At 42.2% G+C, this 19,084-nt stretch overlaps 2 protein-coding genes across 2 annotated transcripts; both read right to left on the reverse strand.

Annotated features, from left to right (window-relative positions):
• Positions 1–7,978: 7,978 nt before the first annotated feature.
• H6S33_010228 (uncharacterized protein) lies at positions 7,979–9,927 on the reverse strand (the record flags this gene model as incomplete). The annotated part of the gene is made up of 5 exons (XM_044841589.1): positions 7,979–8,183; positions 8,241–8,696; positions 8,763–9,167; positions 9,226–9,486; positions 9,554–9,927. The coding sequence occupies 5 exons, from the start codon at positions 9,925–9,927 to the stop codon at positions 7,979–7,981; spliced, it is 1,701 nt and encodes a 566-aa protein (XP_044697371.1).
• A 2,318-nt stretch (positions 9,928–12,245) lies between these two features.
• H6S33_010229 (uncharacterized protein) lies at positions 12,246–13,982 on the reverse strand (the record flags this gene model as incomplete). The annotated part of the gene is made up of 4 exons (XM_044841592.1): positions 12,246–13,313; positions 13,362–13,764; positions 13,815–13,921; positions 13,974–13,982. The coding sequence occupies 4 exons, from the start codon at positions 13,980–13,982 to the stop codon at positions 12,246–12,248; spliced, it is 1,587 nt and encodes a 528-aa protein (XP_044697372.1).
• Positions 13,983–19,084: the final 5,102 nt, after the last annotated feature.

The raw sequence follows: 19,084 nt of genomic DNA on the forward strand, positions 1-19,084 counted from the left end.
AATAACGTCCAGATTATTCCTCAAAATATGATTGACTGCACACTCAGTCATCTAGTTCTGCAAGGCTGATACATCCGAAGATGTCAGTATTTTTTGTTTTTGTATCTTTTCAGATACAAGACAAGATAAAACTTACAGCAGACCTTACAATGTCCGATTAACACTGCAGCTTTCTTAAACTAGTGTTCCTGGTTGGTCGTTCTGGTTGGTGCTGTGCAGCCTTCCATGTCAAGTGTTGGTTTTTATTTATAATTCCGAGTCCTAGCTAGTAGGAGCGAAGATGCTGGACCTAATTTTCAACAAATCTGTCTCGCAACTCTTCGTCATCTGATCTCTGAGATTTTATATAAGGCTCCCATATATTCTATCCCCAAAAGGACTTCCATGCAGTTCGCCCCCTTATTCTCCACTCGGCGAGAGAAACTCTACTCTCGTTGACATTTAAGGGGAATCACCCCATTCTTTCCTATGAAATGTAGAACGATTCTACTGCAGTTGTGAATCTGGCTGATATTCCACGTGTTTCTCCGCGGCTTTCACACGTACCATTTTCAATATATGATGTGGTAGCTTGGCCGAGCGAGTGGGCAAGTTCCCTCTGCCTACATATGTAGTATCGTTCCTAGGCCTCTAGACCTTTGTGTCGTAGTATTCGCGGGCAATGCACGATCTAGGTACGAAACTACCCTCCACTAAAATTCTTATTCACGCGTGCGTGTGGGTCCTGGTTTCGCCAGACCAAGGAAGGCTGGAGGCCAAGCCTAGAGCTTATACGATCACTAGCGATCACTCGTATCTTCGTGAAGATCCAAAAGTTTTTGTCCTAAGCTTTTTCACCGCAGAATAGCACCTTCAAAGGCAAGGTCACTGGTCGTTCCAAGCGGACGTATGGCTAGAATCGGCTCGATAGCAACCACCACCACGAGGCAGGTAATCAGCCCCGCAGTTCATGTATCGTGAGGTCAATGACTTTCATGATGTGCGTCTGTTCAGCCTTACTGCAGTGGCAGCGGTGAAGGATCAACATCCTGTTTTGTCCGCTTGGTCCTTTCCTATGTAAGGTGATAGGCATTCTAGTTGCCAGGCACTCGTATTTGAATATGAGCTGTGGGAAGTTACACAATGCCTCGTTGATTCGACCTCTTGTAATTTTAAACTGACTCCCTAATAGTAGATCATTAGCAATTACTTTCGTCTTGACCCAAGTGCACTATGCAGTATTCAAGCCCTTAGCTGTACTTCCTTAAGATGCCCAGGTATGGGCGACACACACACGCGCACACACTCTTTCTCAACGTACACAGCAGGCACATAAAGCAGTTGCAAATGCTCTTGCCCCGGCCAGAACTGTTGTTCTAGCCGGTCAGCAGAATCAGCCTGGGAAAACACTACTGGCTGAAACTCGATCTGAAGATTGCTTCTAGCAATTGCACTTTCCTTTCGGTAGATCTAACCGCACGCAAAGTCCGAGAGCAGATACTGTAGCCGCTGTGTAGGTTCATTGTTTGATGGTGATGATGGGGGATGATTGTGGGATGGTGATGATGATAGCGCCGAAGAAACTGTGACGATGATCACGCGTACGTGTCATGTCAAAATGTTGGTTTTGTAGTATGAATACATGTATCTACATGTATGTATTCCCCCGACGCCGCTAAAGTTTTCCCGCGTTAAGAAGAAACAGTATTTTTTGTCGGGAAGAAAAGGGTCGATACTCAAAGAGATAAATAGTTGATTTTTCCAACATTCAGGAGGTGGCAACGTCTTAAATGCATCGTTTTTATTGGTTCAAAAAGCGGTACGTTTTGTCATACCTGCGCTGCAGCTGCCTGCATTGCAAAAATCGATCGGTAGGCGCTGCCCGCGAACGCTGGCGCCTCCAAGCCCACAAGAATACAATCTAGACCCCGAACCCGTATCGTAAGTCTACATACAGTAAACTGTCTTCACAGTGTAACAGCCTGATTAATTCCAAGCAGAATAATGGGGATTTCATTACTTAGGATCCAGCGTTCTGGTTAGAACAGTGAGAATTGTAGGCAAAGAGTTAATTCATCGCCTTTTTAAAATCCGGGCAATGTACATGTAGACAGTCAATGTACTAGTATATATTAAAGGTAGACGTTCCCATATCACCCCATTTCTAATTTCTATAGATTTAAAGTCCTCTCACTTAAATCGATATCTGTTGTGGAACTTCTATTTTAGGGATAAAAATGCCTTGTGTAATGGATGCATTCAGAGGTTATGCCAACAACCTTAAAGATGTATGTAGTGTTATCCCTTAATTCCTCATATACATCTGTAATAATTATATGAATTGGTCATACAAGCATTCATTTTGTTAACAAAAGGAGAAACAGAGCGCTTGGGAGAGTCTTATGACAAATACTCCGGTTGTGGCCCACTTTATACTCGTCATCCTAACGACCCCATGGGAATTTTTAAAGAGGCCAGTCGTTCATATTCTCCAGATAGATCACACCGAGGACCAAAGAAATACTATGATTGAGTTATGGTGTACAAACAAAAGAACAGAGTATCGTTACGTCGCTATGTCAGTAAGTAAAAGATCCTGGTCCCAAATCTTGAAGGTTGCTTGTAAACTCATTGCAAATAAAATAGGGAACAGTGGTAGCATCAGCTGTAACTGCATCATTATCTTGGGAAAGTTTAAGGGACAAAACAACTTGGTTTACTCGTGGTGCTTGGTACGGCAGCATTGTCCTTGGCCTGCTATCTGTTACGATCTCTTTCCACCTCATCCTCTTATTTGCACACCTCGGTGTTAAAGGACCACGGGCAGTTCAGAAAGCTCTCTCAAGGGGCAACATAGATTCAGGTCGCGTAGATTGGGCATTTCTATACGTTCTACAAGTACCAGGAATGTTATTGGGCTTCTCATCAATGTCTTACTTTTTGGGACTTACTTTTTTGGTGACTTCTCCACTATGGGATCAAGAGTGGGGTACTGACACAAAGGTAAGATCTTTTTCTACATATATGAGCATGAGCCAATACCTCTAACATAAGTTTTCTTGACAGTGTGCTATAATTTATCTGGGGTATCTATTATTCGGTGGATTCAACTATTTTTTCGTTTGTTCAGTTGTATACTCAAGATGTCTCTATTGAATGGAGGAAAGAAAATTCATGTATATTCTGTCATTGCAATCGAAGTTTTATTATGTTGCGCTTAGTAATGCATACTTCACATAGAATGAAACACGAGAGGTTACACATACATGAGATTGAGCTTAATGATACACTGCAGGAATCTGATACCCCAGGATGTACTTACGTTACATGTGTACTCTAGATTCAAAGGGCGCAGCATATACACATAGTCAATCTCATTCGCTTCGGACCATTCCATCCGTAATACGTACTGGCCAGTTAACCTCGCAGTGCATCATATGCACGTTCAGCCTTGATCAGATAAGTACCAAGAATCAAACGTCAAATACATGTAGGCATATATATACATTCACTTATAGGGTGATGACGGCCAGACTCTTGCTAGTTTGTATTGGCGAGAGTTAAAGGTTTATATAGATCCAAGTACATTTATACTAGAATTCATGTATGTCGGGATATGTATGTACATACGTGCAGGGATTTGTATGTGAATCATTTAGGTTTGATCTTTCTCTAGTACGGAAGCAGCCAAAATTTGCAAAACTAAGACTACATGTAGTTTTAGTTCTAATCTACTCACTGCACTGAAATTTGCCTAGTATTTACGTCTTTACGGAACGAAAAGAGTAGCATACAACGCAAAGTCGCTGACGTGGCTTTTTGACTATTACTCCCGGGACCCCATCATCTCTACTTGTTTGGCTTCAGATATTGTGTATGTTAATTATACGTTTATTATTATCGAAAAGTGCACTTGCAATGATTACATGTACATCTACATACTCACATTTGTACATAATAGTAATTTGATTTATTTACATAGGAAATCTTCATCTCCGCTTTTCGACGTCACAATCTCACCTTAGTGCATGACCAAGAATCATAATCAGCCCTTAAGAATATAGAGATCAACTGTAATTAATTAAAGTCAATCGAGACTTAATAAGCACGCAATTAACTGTACGCTTCACTGAAATACTAGCGTCGATAATATAATATCAATGTTGTCGGGGAAGTTCTTGGCCATATGCACATTGAACTTTCATGCTTTAATTAAGCGCCAGGTCACTAGCTACAGGGTCCGATTATAGATCTAGAGCCAAAAGCGCAAATTTTCTGCAGGGTCAGTTTAACGTTACACGATAAATATTTATGTAGTTATGAGGCGTAGTCTAGCCTTGCTGTATTGTGTTCTGAGGCCCTGCTATTTTGCATCGACTTCAGAGATCGAGATGAACATGAAGCACACGAAACATGATGTTGGAGGCCTAAGCTCAAGGCCTGCGTGAAATCCAGGCAACGAACGGATGATTCGCGATCGGTTATGGTGCCTACACCCGTAACAAAGAATTTTACAATCATATTTTATCACTCGCATACCTAAAAAGTACGTGCTGTTATTTAATTAAACAATAGATTTATGCATTGAATATTCTAACGCGTACGACTTATACACAATTTCGTATATAGCCTTACTGTCGTACGGGGGATTAGGGGTGAGAACGATATTATGTAGTTGATATTACACGCTAATATTTAATTGGTTTAATTATAGCTTCCGCTTAGCGGTGACATGATTTGCAATTGACCTATATACGGCCGGCCACGAGACGTCGATCCCGACCGAGTTTTCTCTTTGATATAAAGTACCACATTGCGATTCTCTAACACGTATGACTTGATATCTTCTTATGGGGCTGAATCATCAGACTTGCTGGCTGAATGATACCTACGCAAAACCTAAAACTCCAAATCTCGCTGATTGTAAAAAAGACTGGGTATGTACTCAACACGTGGGATCCGGGAGTACAAGTAATTGCCTGAAACTAGCCGTATCAGACGCCACAAGGTGCGAACCAGACACTCGGGCACTAGTTTTAAGTGATATCATACATTCGCCACCGCTATTTAATTAATTGCAGAATAAGAAAAGTTCTGCAGATGATGGTCTGCATGGCATATACTCGCAACAGGCCTGAAGTACCCGAAAATGCAGCTGCAAGGTTTTGGTGTATTTTTTGACTTCTACTCCAATGGCAATTGCAGATTAGGGCTTGCATTTTCGGGTACTTGTTACCTGCTGCGAGTATATGTAGTACATACTAGCTCAATTATCAAAGTCTAGACCTGCTATCCCCTGGATGTATGAGACATTGGTAAAATCTCTCTCATGCATGAACGTCATGTGACCTTGAATTTGGGTGAGAAAACATCCAGGTAAGCAGCTTGCTGCCTTTGTCGGTCTTTGGAATACTTAACGGTGCCATAAAGTTCGCAGTTCGCTGCCTTACCTCAGTCAATCATTTCCTGGATAGGCCACGCTAATGCATGAGAGAGATTTTACCAATGTCTCATACATCCAGGGGATAGACCGCATGATATGATATCGTTCTCTGCGCGAATGCCCTTAAAGTTAGATAAGTTGTCTGACATCCTTCCCGGGATAAAGCCCTGCTGTATTGTAGTAAATATCTGTAATGACCCAGGACGGAGATCACAAGGCTAGAAGAGCCCAGACCTCAATCTTGAGCTGCCTTTTGGGAAAACAATTCATCATATGATCATTTGAACCTTCTTTGAAAGATATATTTAAAAGCACTAACACTATCTAACGCAAATAAAATATGGTCACTAGCCGCTAATGCGGAGAAGTTTGATCCGGTACGAAGCTAGAAAAATATAGATGAATATATATGTATATAGGAAATTTAACTATTATTATTATATATTACCTTTCAAATTTAAGCAATATTGCTGTAATATATTATAAGGTGTTATGAAATGTATCTTGGAAATACATTAAGTTATATATCATCCAATATCTTACAGGGGGAGGTGGCTTGAAGTACATACTTAATTAAGGCAAGAATGAAGCTAGGCAATATCGGAAAGATATCAACCGTAGCTTTTCGATCTATATCACATTCTAGATACATGTATGCATTTTCTACATGGTATTTAATAGCAGGCCGCTGGTCGTACATCATTTCAGATTCTAAGATCGTGGTAGACATGATTTGTATACTAAGGGCGCTGCGCTGCCTAAGCTACATATATATGTATAGCTACTCTGTAAAAGTGTTCGTGATTCCGATTTCGAAGTGAGATATTTCTCTATAGGTAACTGTAGCGGAGTATTAAAAAAACTCCAAGAGAAGACTTTCCCAGTGATCAATGGCGCCCGGAATCAATGAAGAATAAGATCAATGACCTATCTTCTTTTATATATAGTCACCAACTATATTATATATTTTTCCTTATTTTGAATATCAACATTAATAACATCAAGAATACGGGTGCGCCACACTGCGCACTGACATTAAAACTAAATCACGAACAATTTTGCTGAGTGGCTGTAAGTGAACAAACGTACCACCGTTCATGAACGCCGTGTCTCATCAACGAACACGGAAATCACTGTAAAAATCTCTTCACGAATATGGTATGGGAGCTCATGATTATGTTAGAATACTTATACCCGGAGAATCTATATCAGTAGTAGTGGTGGGTCACTCATAAGATATCACTCGGCGCTTGAAAATCCGATTAGTGAAAACTTAAAATCCTCTGTGCTGCAAATCCATATCGCTGTACATTCATATCACCTAAATCTTGAGAGAATTCTACTCAGCAGTGGCGCCTACGAGTTTCGTCGAGGAGCAAACGTGTGGAATACTTCAGAAGGCTGTATTTGGGGTAGAATATATACCCTGCGCAATTGGTCTCTAACCTCGAATTGGGCCATCACCCAAATATTACCAGGCTACATGTAGCTTAGAAATTGAAAGCTAGCCAAGGCCACCAAAAACCCACTGTAAGTACCGGGTTGGATGGACCAACGGTACTACAAGTATAGAGCAAGAGTTTGAAGAGGTCAATAATTAATTTTGCTAACGTTCCATAATGCGATCTAGCACCAATTGAAATCTTGAAGAAAGACAAAAGCTAAAGATTATATATAACATGTACTCACGAAAGCTACCGAAGCAATAAATAAATAAATAAACCCAAAATGTACCTCGAAGGCGAGTTTAAGTAAACGAGTGATATATCATGACTCATTACCTTGGGTTGTTCGAGCATAAGCCTACAAGCGGAGTGCGGCCTCCGGCCGCCCAAATGTAGTGAGGAAATGAACCTAGGTGCGAGCGGTACTACGATAGTAATTTCTTAGCTTATTGCTGTCATTCTGGATTATTGGGTCACCCAAACGTACAGGCACGCACTAAACCTCATCTCCATCTCTCCTTATAGGCAATCTGTGATATATTACCTCTAGCATACACTCTAAGTCATTCAATAAGTAGCTTTAGTATGTACATGTAGTTCATGATAAAATGCTATCAGGGAAATTCGACTTTGATATATAAAAATATAGCGGTAGTTCTGTCAGTGTTTATTCTTTTATATCTATCAATTGCAATAGCTACACGCCTTTTAATATAATGCCAGTTCCCTTCCATCTCGGGAGTAGTTCTTTGTCTAATGATATGCAACCAATATTAGAAATAGTACGCAACCAATAGAAAACGTTCCTGGTGACGATGAGGAAGACATATAGTTTAGATGTCCAAATTCACTCGTGTCAACGTTAATTCATCGTGGACTTTACCAAGCGATTGAATGCTCACGGTATTAGGATCAAGACATTATTAAAGAGTTTAACGTACAAGTGTACTTTTTAATAGTATAGAGTTTTATTGATCTATCTTAAACAACCTTTTTCAACGCAAAGCATTATCTACTTTTAGACATTATGACATTACATATACATCGAACTAGCTTGGACTCTGTAGATAACCGGGATTAGGACCCCATATCCCCAGAGAAACCAATAGAATTACTCCTCGCCCCTCTCTTGTCTTTCCTTCTGCAATCGCTGCAACATTGGCGACCGAATTCTTACTTGCTTGCCCCATTTGTAAAATCCCCATGGAATTGGAATGAGCGCCATTGAAATAAATCCAACTGTAGTCGCCGCCCAGTTCGGACCTAGCTTTGAGTATAGTTGAGGGCCAAATAGAGGCAAGATTCCGCCAAGAATGCTATCACTTAGTGTTAGTCTGTATATCAAATTTTTTAGATACAACAGGGTGTGTTACCTTCTCGTTACAGTGTTCCCCGCCAAAGCAGAGGCAGCATAAACATCATAACTCGTGATTAGATAACTGTTCCCGTGCAAAAATATCCAAGTGTTTCCCAATCCAAAAGGAATTCCACTCAGAATAGGCCAGATCCAGTGAATGCTGGTTGGCACACAAGTCCAAGCAAACCAAAACATTGCGGCAGGACTCAGGACTGCGGCAAGACATGTGCATGCAATACGGGCCTCTGGTGGTCTCTTGCCTGTATCTGGGTCTACTTTATGCATCTCATAGATCTTCTGGTTGACTGGATCTAGAATAGCCGATAATATCGTGCCAACACCAATGCCGCAGAACGCAAGGCCAGCAGTTGATGGGCCCCAGCCACGAATCTGAGCGAAAACAATTGGATATGCTGTGAAGCAAAGGTAGAGAATACCGTAGATAACAGCAATGTAAAGTGCCCAAAATATACTATCACAATCTCCCTATCAGTAAAGTTATTCTAGATGTGTCCCGAAAGAAATCGGCTCAACTTACCATAGTGGTTCAGTAAACAACATGATGATTGGTCGTTGTAGACTGGTCTTGATTAATACCCAAAAGTCACCTTCACCATCTTTGTAACAGAATCTCGACATATATCTATCATCTCCAGTCTCTTTGCGAAGCCTTGCCGCCTTCTTTCGCATAAGAACAGGGGCGTATGTTTCCGGAATGAAAAACGCTAAAACACCTAATACTCCGGCAATGATGAAAACTAGCCAACTTGTCCATCTCCACCCAAGGTGTCCATAAACCAAACCGCCAATAATCGGACCAAGCACAGGTCCGTTCATTGGAGCTAGTGAGAAAATAGTAATTGCCATAGTTCGACCATGCTCATCGAAGATATCCCCAATGGTTCCAGGTGCGTTTGATATTGTGACTGATCCAGCGAAAGCCCTATATCCAAATATTCTAGTGAGCTCCATGCAAACAACATTAAGGGGGTTTATTATACCCTAAAAAGCGAACTATAAGGATAGTCGCAAAGTTCTGAGCTAGACATGCTGGGAGCACGAGGATAAAAAACAAAGACAGGGAGATCAGGTAGACTGGTCTTCGACCGTAAAGCTCACTCATTGGTGCCAAAACCAGCGGTCCGGCTGCCAGCCCAAGCATATATGTTGTCATACCCAACGTGGCGATGGTCTTAGATGTTATACCAAACTCTTTCATAATCCCGGGAGAGCCGGAGACATAAGAGGTAGAATAAAAAACCCTATGCATATAAACAGTCAGCAATCAGTCCACCATGTAATCAAACTAGCGATTGAGTTATAACATACACCATCCAAGTCTGTAAGGATACCAACGCAAGAATTAAAGCCTTCGTCTTAGTCGCCCAATTTAAAGCGTTCTGTGGATCATCCGGACCTTCCCACTTGACCTCAAACTCTGTCCCGAGAACTGATTCGAGATCTTTTGCCGTTCTCCCAGACTTTCCAGAAGCTCGAGAAGCTTTAGTAGCTATTCTAGTAATATCAGGGTCCACTAATGTCGCAATTCGTGTGACGCCCTCAGCATAATCGTCAGAGCTGGAGCTTGTGGTTGATGACGCAGAATCGATATCATTCCCGTAATCACTCTTTCCCGCTCCAACGCCTGATTCAATATCTTTTTCATCTAGAGAAGGCGAGATAGCATCATCGTTTTTCGCCATTGCGATATGTCTCAGATAAAATTTGCGTGTATTTCTTCAGTCTAGGAGCCGAAAGCTTGGCTTTGACGTGTGTAGAAGCTATGAATATGTTTGTGGATTTAGATAACCCTGCTCACGTTAGTTTAAATTTCCCATCAAGCTAAGAATAAAACCTGTTAAATGGTGACCCTACTTGTAAATAATAAAATACCATAAGAACATATCAAAAGAGAAAGGAAGGATTTATGGAGTTTTGAAAAAGTAGGCACTCTATTTATTTCCTTTCAGGGGCGGGGAAGTAAGCAACAGGCATTTATAAAGCAGGGTGTTCCAAAGAGAACCTCCGACAAAACGCCATGTTAACCGTCCAATTGAGTAATTGAACTCCCTGTAAAATGTCTTCCTATGCGTAACAATATCCAACCTCCTGCTGGGTTCCGCCGATGGTAGTTAGTGAAAGTCAGTTTTCTGTCCCTCGGTATATTATGGCCTGCCCCTCAGTGCCGAACATCCGAGATTTTAATGCGGCGTTCGTTCCACGCCAAGTTGGCCCCGCCCATCAGCAGGAAGGTTCACGGTCCATCATTGATAAGTGACAGGTGGGCGTCGTGTCGTGATGCCTAAAAAGAAAACAAAGGATCTTCCCGTTAGCTTGTAAAAAGAATTTTTTTTAATTCTTGCCCCTGAAGATTGCTCAGAGTGTGTTGATGACCGAGCATTATTATAGCGAGACATATCGGGACCCGATCTCCTGGTTCGGCACCGTCCGCTCTACCAAGGGTCCGGGATAGGTAGAGGGAGAACAAAACACTCGGCGTTATATCTACTTAGAAGCCCGCATATCTCTAGTTACCGATTATCGTAGGCTTTAGGGCTTCGGCATCACATCCTAAAGAGCCAAGGGAAAAATATATCAAGCGAGGATAAACCCTGTCTTTCAAGGTAGAGCTTCTAGCCTTGACCGCTGACAAGTGATTTGAACGTCGAAAAACTTTTTAAAACCCGGTCCTTGAGCAGCGGATAAACGTACCCCCCCCCCCCCCCCCCCCGCTTCATCTTGATGGGCGTCCAGGGTTGAATTGCGATATAAAAAGGAAAACACGGCCTGTTGATCGACCTAACCTATCGGTACATGTCATAAATTTCCGTGCCCTCAGAACTCAAAGCCACGAAAATACCTACATAACTGGATCAATCTCAGCTGACATTCTTATGCAACGTATAGATGTAGAACTTACATGATATAGACCCACAATTATTGGGGCCAATCGGCTGGGAACCTTCACGGTAGAGTACATACAGTTGAGGCGATGGTTTCCAGTACATATCAGGCCGTTCTTTTTCCTCAAATTTCGAAACTTTGCCTGGAAGATACGCAGAATAGCCGCTGATTTACCGGAGAGCATGCACCAGAGATGGTACATACAAGGTTGAACCACAAACGCTTCAACAACCCAGTCCTTGAATACCTATGATATCTGATATTTGGATCAACAAGTTGAGTTTGAGCCCGCGAAGAAGGGGTGGATTGATGCAGACGTTGTGCAAACGTGTTTGGTGCTCAACTTAGATGTAGATGATGTTGAGGGACTAGCGCTCTGTGTTCTAGCTCTGCAATTAGAAACACGCCTGGGAGGAGGAGGCACCCAATCGGTACACAGACGCCGTCTCTCGCAACAATTACCATTAGGGAAAGCTAAAGTAAGCCCATTCCCAAGAGCGACTCACCCGTCATTAACAGACAGGGGTAGAACTAAGAACCCTATTCATCGACTGGGTACGTTTGGACTTTCGGTATATGTTGTACCGCATGTGGCGGTGGTGATGGTGGTGGACTGGTGGTGCATGTGTTTAACTCGACGATACATGTAGTTACGACATAAGCTTGTACGATTGTCCCCCCCTCCCCCCCCCAAACAATGTGCACTTGTTTGATTCGCCATTCTTTGAAATACAATATCTCCAAAGTCGATCCTGTAGATTTGGCTCAAGTTAAACTAAGAAAAAATGTATTTTTCTTCGCTCACTTTACTTCACAATGTATCACTCGTAGGTTCGTCCATTGGCCTCACAAATCACATATAGATAATATATTATTCTATTATATTAATTTACCATATTATGTTTATATTCTGTTTTATATTGAAACGCAACATTAATATACTAAATGAAGCAAAGAAGGTGGTTGCGATTCTGGGCTATGCGTTTCTAGACCCCGTAACCAACAATAGGTCCAGAAAACTCCCCAAACCGTTGTACAATCATCAGACTCATAAAACAAGCGCCGTGGAGCCGTCAGCATATTGTTTAACGGCAAATAACAGAGAACACAAATATAATCAATGATTAACAACCCTTAAACTTCTCCTGGGGCTCAGCAACACTCCCCAAAACGTTGGCTCCTCGCCCAATAGCTCATTTGCGCTCTCACTTCTTTCTAACCCTCCTCCTAGCCCTTCTCTACTCATTCTTCCGCTATATTCCGTGCTTGAGGCTAGCTTCTCACTCGCTTCCCTCAGCTCCTTGATCTTTTTGCGATACCACATATAAGCTGCCCCTAACAGCAACAGTACTAGTAAAACGATTCCGGCCAAACTAGCACCAATTATAAGACCAACATTAGGTGATTTCCCAGGATCGTTGGGATCGCCCAAGATTGTACTATTGGCATACGTGGTGGTCGTAGACACAGAGCCATCGGAATTCGTGATAGTTGCGACAGTCGGCGCAGCAGCTGTGTGTGAAGTGATAGTAGTATACTTATAATCTCCCGGCTTCCCAGTTGCAACAGGTGAGTCGGGGTCCGCAGTCATCCCGGGTTTTGTAACTGTCGCCCCACCAGTTGCATCCCCCCCAATAACACCAATTACCACATCTGGCACGCGGTAAAACTCCGCGACCTCTTTCTCTGCACTGTTGCTCGAACTGCTGGTGGACGATTTATATTCCGTTTTCCATTGTGTCGTATAAGCATCAAACACATAGATTCCGGGACTATCACAGCTCAGTTCTTGTCCCACATAACCACCGATAACGACCATATCGCTGCCATGGAGCTCGCAAGTATGGCCTGCTCGAGCAGAAGGGACTGTTTGGCCGTCTGTATCAACCTTGATCCAGGAGAATGATGGGATTGAGAGAATCCACATGTCGTTATACTGGACTTGTTCACCGTAAGGTACCAGATTTTGCCCACCAAAGAAGTAGATATTATGGGAGGAGCCATCAGATGCCGAGCCGACAACTGCGCAAGGATTAACACGGTATTTGGGAGTCGTGCCATCAGTAGCTTGCTTTGTCCATTTACGGCTGGAGACGTCATAAATATCGATTATATTTAGCTGGGAAAAAGTGTCGTTTAGGCCGCCACCAATGCCGACGAGGATACCTTCAGGACCCCACGGAACCTGAGAAGGTTAGTTTGTGTGAAAGGTTTTGATAATGTGCTGACTTACAAATAGTAAAACGCCATCTGCTCTTTCTGGAACTCCAGCATCCTCTAGCCCATTTTCGGTAACGTTAAGAAACTGGTTCTTGTTCATATCAAATTGTAGCAAGCTCTTTAAATATATGCGTGGTGTTTGTTTACTCCACCCTTCGGTTGTGTAAGAGTCCAAATGACCACCAAAATAAAAACCAAGCCCTCTATCAGGAATGCTAATGCCTGCTCCTTCTGCAGCTCTTTGTATACTCTTACTCCCAGAGCCACTATCAATGGAAGTCTTTGAGGTGATATCCGACCATTCTGCTAATTTGATGTTATATTGCCAGAGCGAGAATGCAGTTGGTGCCGCATCAGGTTTATCAGAGAAGAGGCCGCCATAAAGGTAGATATTTTCACTGTTATGCCAGAGATAGCTGTCTCTTGTATTAGTGTGTTTCATGAATATATTGAAGGGGGCACGGACCCATTCGCTACTGCAGGCGGGCCATCTGGTTGTGGAAGGCCTTGAAAGTATGGAGTAGCAATGCTCCAATCTTTGCTCAAATCTAAAGTCAGAAAATTATTGTCTAACTATGTATATTAGCTATCCGACTCTTCTACAAGAAAGGGGGAGAGCTCATACGTACTCCATGTATTTAAAGTCTGGTCGGGGCTTGTTTTTGCTTGTCCTCCATAGATATAGACTGTATCTCCTACCAACACGCTCTGGTGGCTCCATCTCAAACAAACGTCTGTCCTACTTTCTGCCCTCTTGGCCCTATTGTTCCAGCCCCATCTCTCCCAACCAGGCTCAATTCCTGGAGCTATCATCCAGTCCTCAGAATCGACTGGGTTTGCGTCCGCTTCTGATCGATGATCGTGGTGATACGGGGAAGAGCTGAAGAGGAGGACAAATATAGAAAAACAGAGAGTTACCCGCGGTAACAAGTACAAGCGTGGCAGAGGAAGCGTGGAGGTTAAATGATTAGCGTGGAATAGTCGATACATGTATATCCCGACCGGCATGTAGGTATTCATTCAATAAAATAACTATATTTATTTTAAAAGTAATAGTTGATCAGATTTTGAGAAATTCGGACCTAGAGAGAGGTAAACTGAGACTACATGTACCAAAATGTGGGTAGGACTGAAGCCACACAGCAGTATACTAGTAGATATTAAGCAGATAATATCACCTATATATGGGAATTTAAAAAAGCATGACTTCACAACATGTCGAGAACCTGCTTTACCACCATCTGTTCGAAAAATCTGGTTAAATCCCACAGGAGATCCAGATCAGCAAAGCCACAGTATCCTCTTCCTGTTCCGGTCGCTTCTCAACTGGATAATGATTGTCATTATCACAGATAGAGTTGGTTGCCGCAACTAAATAAGACCCTGTTGATGTCCTGACACCACGCTAACGTCATACGTCATAGTCTTGGTAGTCGACTAGGTACCTACAGTATCAGAAATGGGGGTAAAACTGATACCGCATCAGCGCGGCATTGCGAGAATATGCCGCTTTATCTCCGTATTTTGACGAAGTAAACGGTAGTGTTACCGCAGTGGTACGGCATTGCCAAAGACTGTGGTAGTCATTTTATCCATGTTTCTGTCACTGTACATGTACCTACAGTATGGGGAAACCGGGTGATATTACAACCGTAGTGGTGCAGCACTAATTCGGTGTTCTATCAACTAAAAAATTTGGTTGGCAACAGGCTGATTTCCGACTTTCGGAGGATTTTTATTTTAGAATGTGCTGCATTTGACGGCGAAAGCGTATTTTGTGGGATGCGGAATTCCCCCAAATGCTGAACTGATGCTGTAGCAATTCCATAGTAATAAATAAGCATAACCTGTATTAAACTAAGGTCCTAACCTGTCGGTAGTTCGGTGATGCTGGTACGCGTGGTCAACTGGTGAACAGCTTTCTGCTAAGTAGGGGATGGGTACGAGACTAGGCCCATCCATCACGACTATATGTATGTACACACATAGGACCAAAGACTTCATCACGACCTGTTCATCACCACATGTGCATGTAGGACCAAACACTTCATCATCATCGATCATCATTTACACAAAAATATATATCTAGACATAAATTTTTTTTTAAAAAGTAAGTCCCAATTGTTTAACACCCATCCCCCGAGGATCAAAAACCATCTCATAATTGATGGATTTATATCTGGTGATCTAGATTTATAAAATACCTCATTCGCAATTGAAGATAGTTAGGGTTAGGGTAGGCATTTATCACAATATTTTAGTGATGCTTGAGCAATGCTGTAGTAATGCTGTAGTGCTGCTGGTATTTAAATGAATATAAATTTAGGTTAAATCGGGTATCACTGGGGTTATAGGACAGCACTCTTGACAAGTAGCCTTCCAAGTGAAAGTCTAATTCCATTAAATTTCGCACCACTACCATAGTCTATTGAAAACTGATTCTTTCAAATAATTATTTAACCAAATATTTTCTTCTGCAAGGAACAGTTGTGAAACGGTTTGTCCCAGAATAATTTAGTGCTCCGGCTGTAAATATACCCCGTTTTCCCGTACAGTACATACCCAACTCCAACAGTCAGAAGGCATATGCATGACGATGTTGCATTTCTCTCTGCGCAGCATACACACCAGCTGAATGCTTTAGTTGAATAAGACCTCTACGAGGAATTGAACCTCATTAAAGACCCTCTCTTCCGCCATTGTAGTTCTAGTGTCGGTGACTTTGAATGCCGATCACCTCTACTAAATTATTATAGAGCTTCTTTATCTCTTTAAGATATACTTACACATTTAGCAGAAGATGAGATCGAGAACCAGCTTCTCATAAAAAACTACATATCTAACTACCGCCTCATGCGGGCTACACATACTCGTTACAGGGGCGAATTAAGATTATTGGTTGACTACTCACGTATTAATTAAGCCCTGAGAATTCTTGGTAGCAACGACTTCACAAAATTTCTCAGGACTAATTAACGCGCGAGTAGAGGGACTGGGAAAAAATACTCCCATCGGTCCTTGTATGCCGATGAATGTCCATCTCCCATCGAACAAATTTCGCCTTAGTTCAATAAATGACTGTACTCATAAGGTACATGTATGTCTCTTCAATTTCCTATACATCAAATTAATGTCTGGAGTAAAGTCTTTGCAGAATATATTTAATTACAACTGTGGCCGGGGATTGCATCTCATTAGTATGTTATACATACATGTACCTATTATGAGACTATTTTGAGGCCTTTGTTAGGGTAGATTTGATCCGTAACGATATTTAGACGTCAACTAAAGTACACAATGGACCAATAGCAATATTTATATCATGGGCGACCATAAAAATTACTTTAAATTGTTTGGTTGATTCTATAAGATCCTTAAACTTACGCTAACAAGATAGACTACATGAACCATATCGAGTTGGAGTAAATGTTTCGAAATAAGCCACAGGTTTTGAAGAGCCTTAGAAAATGGTGTCTTGGCAACCGAGTGATCGATTTTGAAGCAAAGTTCTTGAGAGTATCTCAACCAGGGAAATACAAGCGATGCTACTCATAGCTTTGATGAGGCATTGGCATAGAATCTATCGGCTCTCCCCGAGTACAGATGTTTTTCAGGAATGTAGGTTGTTAGCTAAATCAGATTAATTCAAGATTTATATGGTATTTATGTTAAATCAAAATAACTCTTCACACATCCAGCAAACTTAGTCTTTTGAGAAGAGTCAGCATAAGGTTCTCTGCAGCACTATAACTCTATTTTGGGTACGGGTTAGTGGTTAGTGGTTTCATTGCCATAGGTTATGAAATAGATGTACCATAAACCGTGGCTAGTAACGTCCGAAATTAGTCGGGTGACGGAACACAGTATGAAGATCGGTACGAGGGAACGCTTGGCGATAGTTCTTAAACTCGAGCTCGCAGTATCTGGTTAATCGTGCGTTCTTGCACCGAGCGTCGACGTTCCAATCGAGTGACCAGTCATGAGCGAACGTATGTATCAACTTAGTAGAAGCCCATAGAAGATTAATACCCGGAGTAGATTGAATTAATGACAAGTGTATACCCAGATTGGGGATTGTGTTCCGCGGGGTTATCGTTCCATCCCTTGAACCAGTCCATGAAGCACGTGCATGGCAACTGTGCGAGCTCCGGGAGGGTCGATATGGAATAGGGCACATTGAGTGCTTAGAAATGTGCGTGTTCATGGCTTTATAAGACCAACCGGCGAAAATCTGTACCTGTAGATCAAAGACACAAAATAGATCGTATTTGGAAATCGCCCCAATCAGATGTGAGACTAATTTGCCCAATAATATGAGGGACCGTTTAGGGACGCACAAATCCTCTGCCTTCACGCGTTGAACAGATGAATCGACATTACATGATTCGTCGATGTAGAGCCAGGTGTTGAAAATGTTCTGCAGCCGGCGCTCAAATCGACAGATGTTTGTTTCTAAAAGAAGCATCGTCCAATGTCTTTGCTTTCTACACTTGAATGACATTACGATTTTGCGTTTTGTCAAACAATACTTCAGCCCAAATGGTACCTGTCTCTGGGTAACGTCGTTGTACGTAGTCTTCTCTGTGCCATCGGGTTTAAGTGTTGAAATATCACCTAGTACCACTGCATTGCTGTACGTACGTAGTGTATGTCCTCGCGGATATAGGTATGTGACTATGTGTTTGACCTACTTCGATTGTCGGTAAGCTACACGAGGCCTTTATTTTTGTGGTTTCAACATCTGCTAATTTCGGGTTAAGTAGGTATCTTTTGTGCGTTCAATTGAGCGTTGTCAGGCCACTCGTCCCGAAGGGTTTGCATCATACATAGAGTAGAGTACATGTACCTATATTCTATGTGCACTCTATATTTTTCTCTCCTAAGTGAATCCACATCAATAGCCAGAGATAATTAAGCCTCTCCTTACATCCAAACCTCTGTATTGGTCAATATAGCCGAAATCATCCACATGAAGCTAACGCCTGTTTATGATCAATAATCAAGGAACTTAGGTGTGTGCATTTGAGACAAGACTACCACGCGCTTCTGGCGGCAGTGGCGGAGAGTACAGAGTGGTGAATGGTTAAATTTGATGGCTTCGTCTGATTCGTCCCGCAGACAGCCTTGATTCGACGTATTTTCATCATACACTACAGTATCATTTTACCGAAGGCGTTCTCTTGGTCAGACACTGATATGTAATTGGGCTCTACGCGTTCCATCCGCATAAACCCGTGCCAGATGCTCTTAAGCGAATCCGCTTCACATGTTTTCATAATGCCGGTCTCTAGTCTTAGATCTTAAGAATCGAGATTCACATTCTCATCTTAGTGGTAGTGTGATCGTTTTTTGACGCGATAATAACCCATCGTCTTAACTGGGGCACGTGTCATGGTGTCTTTGGTTCATTAATGACCGCCACTGATTGATTAGAAGTCATGACGTATGGGCTAACCCGCCGGCTGATAGGAAATAGAAGCCCGAGTGATAGAGTATGAGTCTAGGTTGGGATAATAGACAGAAAGCGGAGACCTTGCTGATATTCCAATTCATTTAGAGTCCAAATTAAGGAGCTCAGTAGTCGTATTTTGTAGATGACTGCATAGATTCCCTGAAGCATCTTGGCCCTGACGCGTTGATGTTTCATTGTGTTGATCGAGTGATAATGTGTGCGATCTCACGTAATCTGACATATGTTTGCCTCAATGTAGTGGTGATTAGGGCTGTCAGGTAAGA

Source organism: Morchella sextelata (assembly GCF_020137385.1).
Source record: "Morchella sextelata strain SCLS chromosome Unknown scls_4, whole genome shotgun sequence".
Lineage (NCBI taxonomy): Eukaryota > Fungi > Ascomycota > Pezizomycetes > Pezizales > Morchellaceae > Morchella > Morchella sextelata.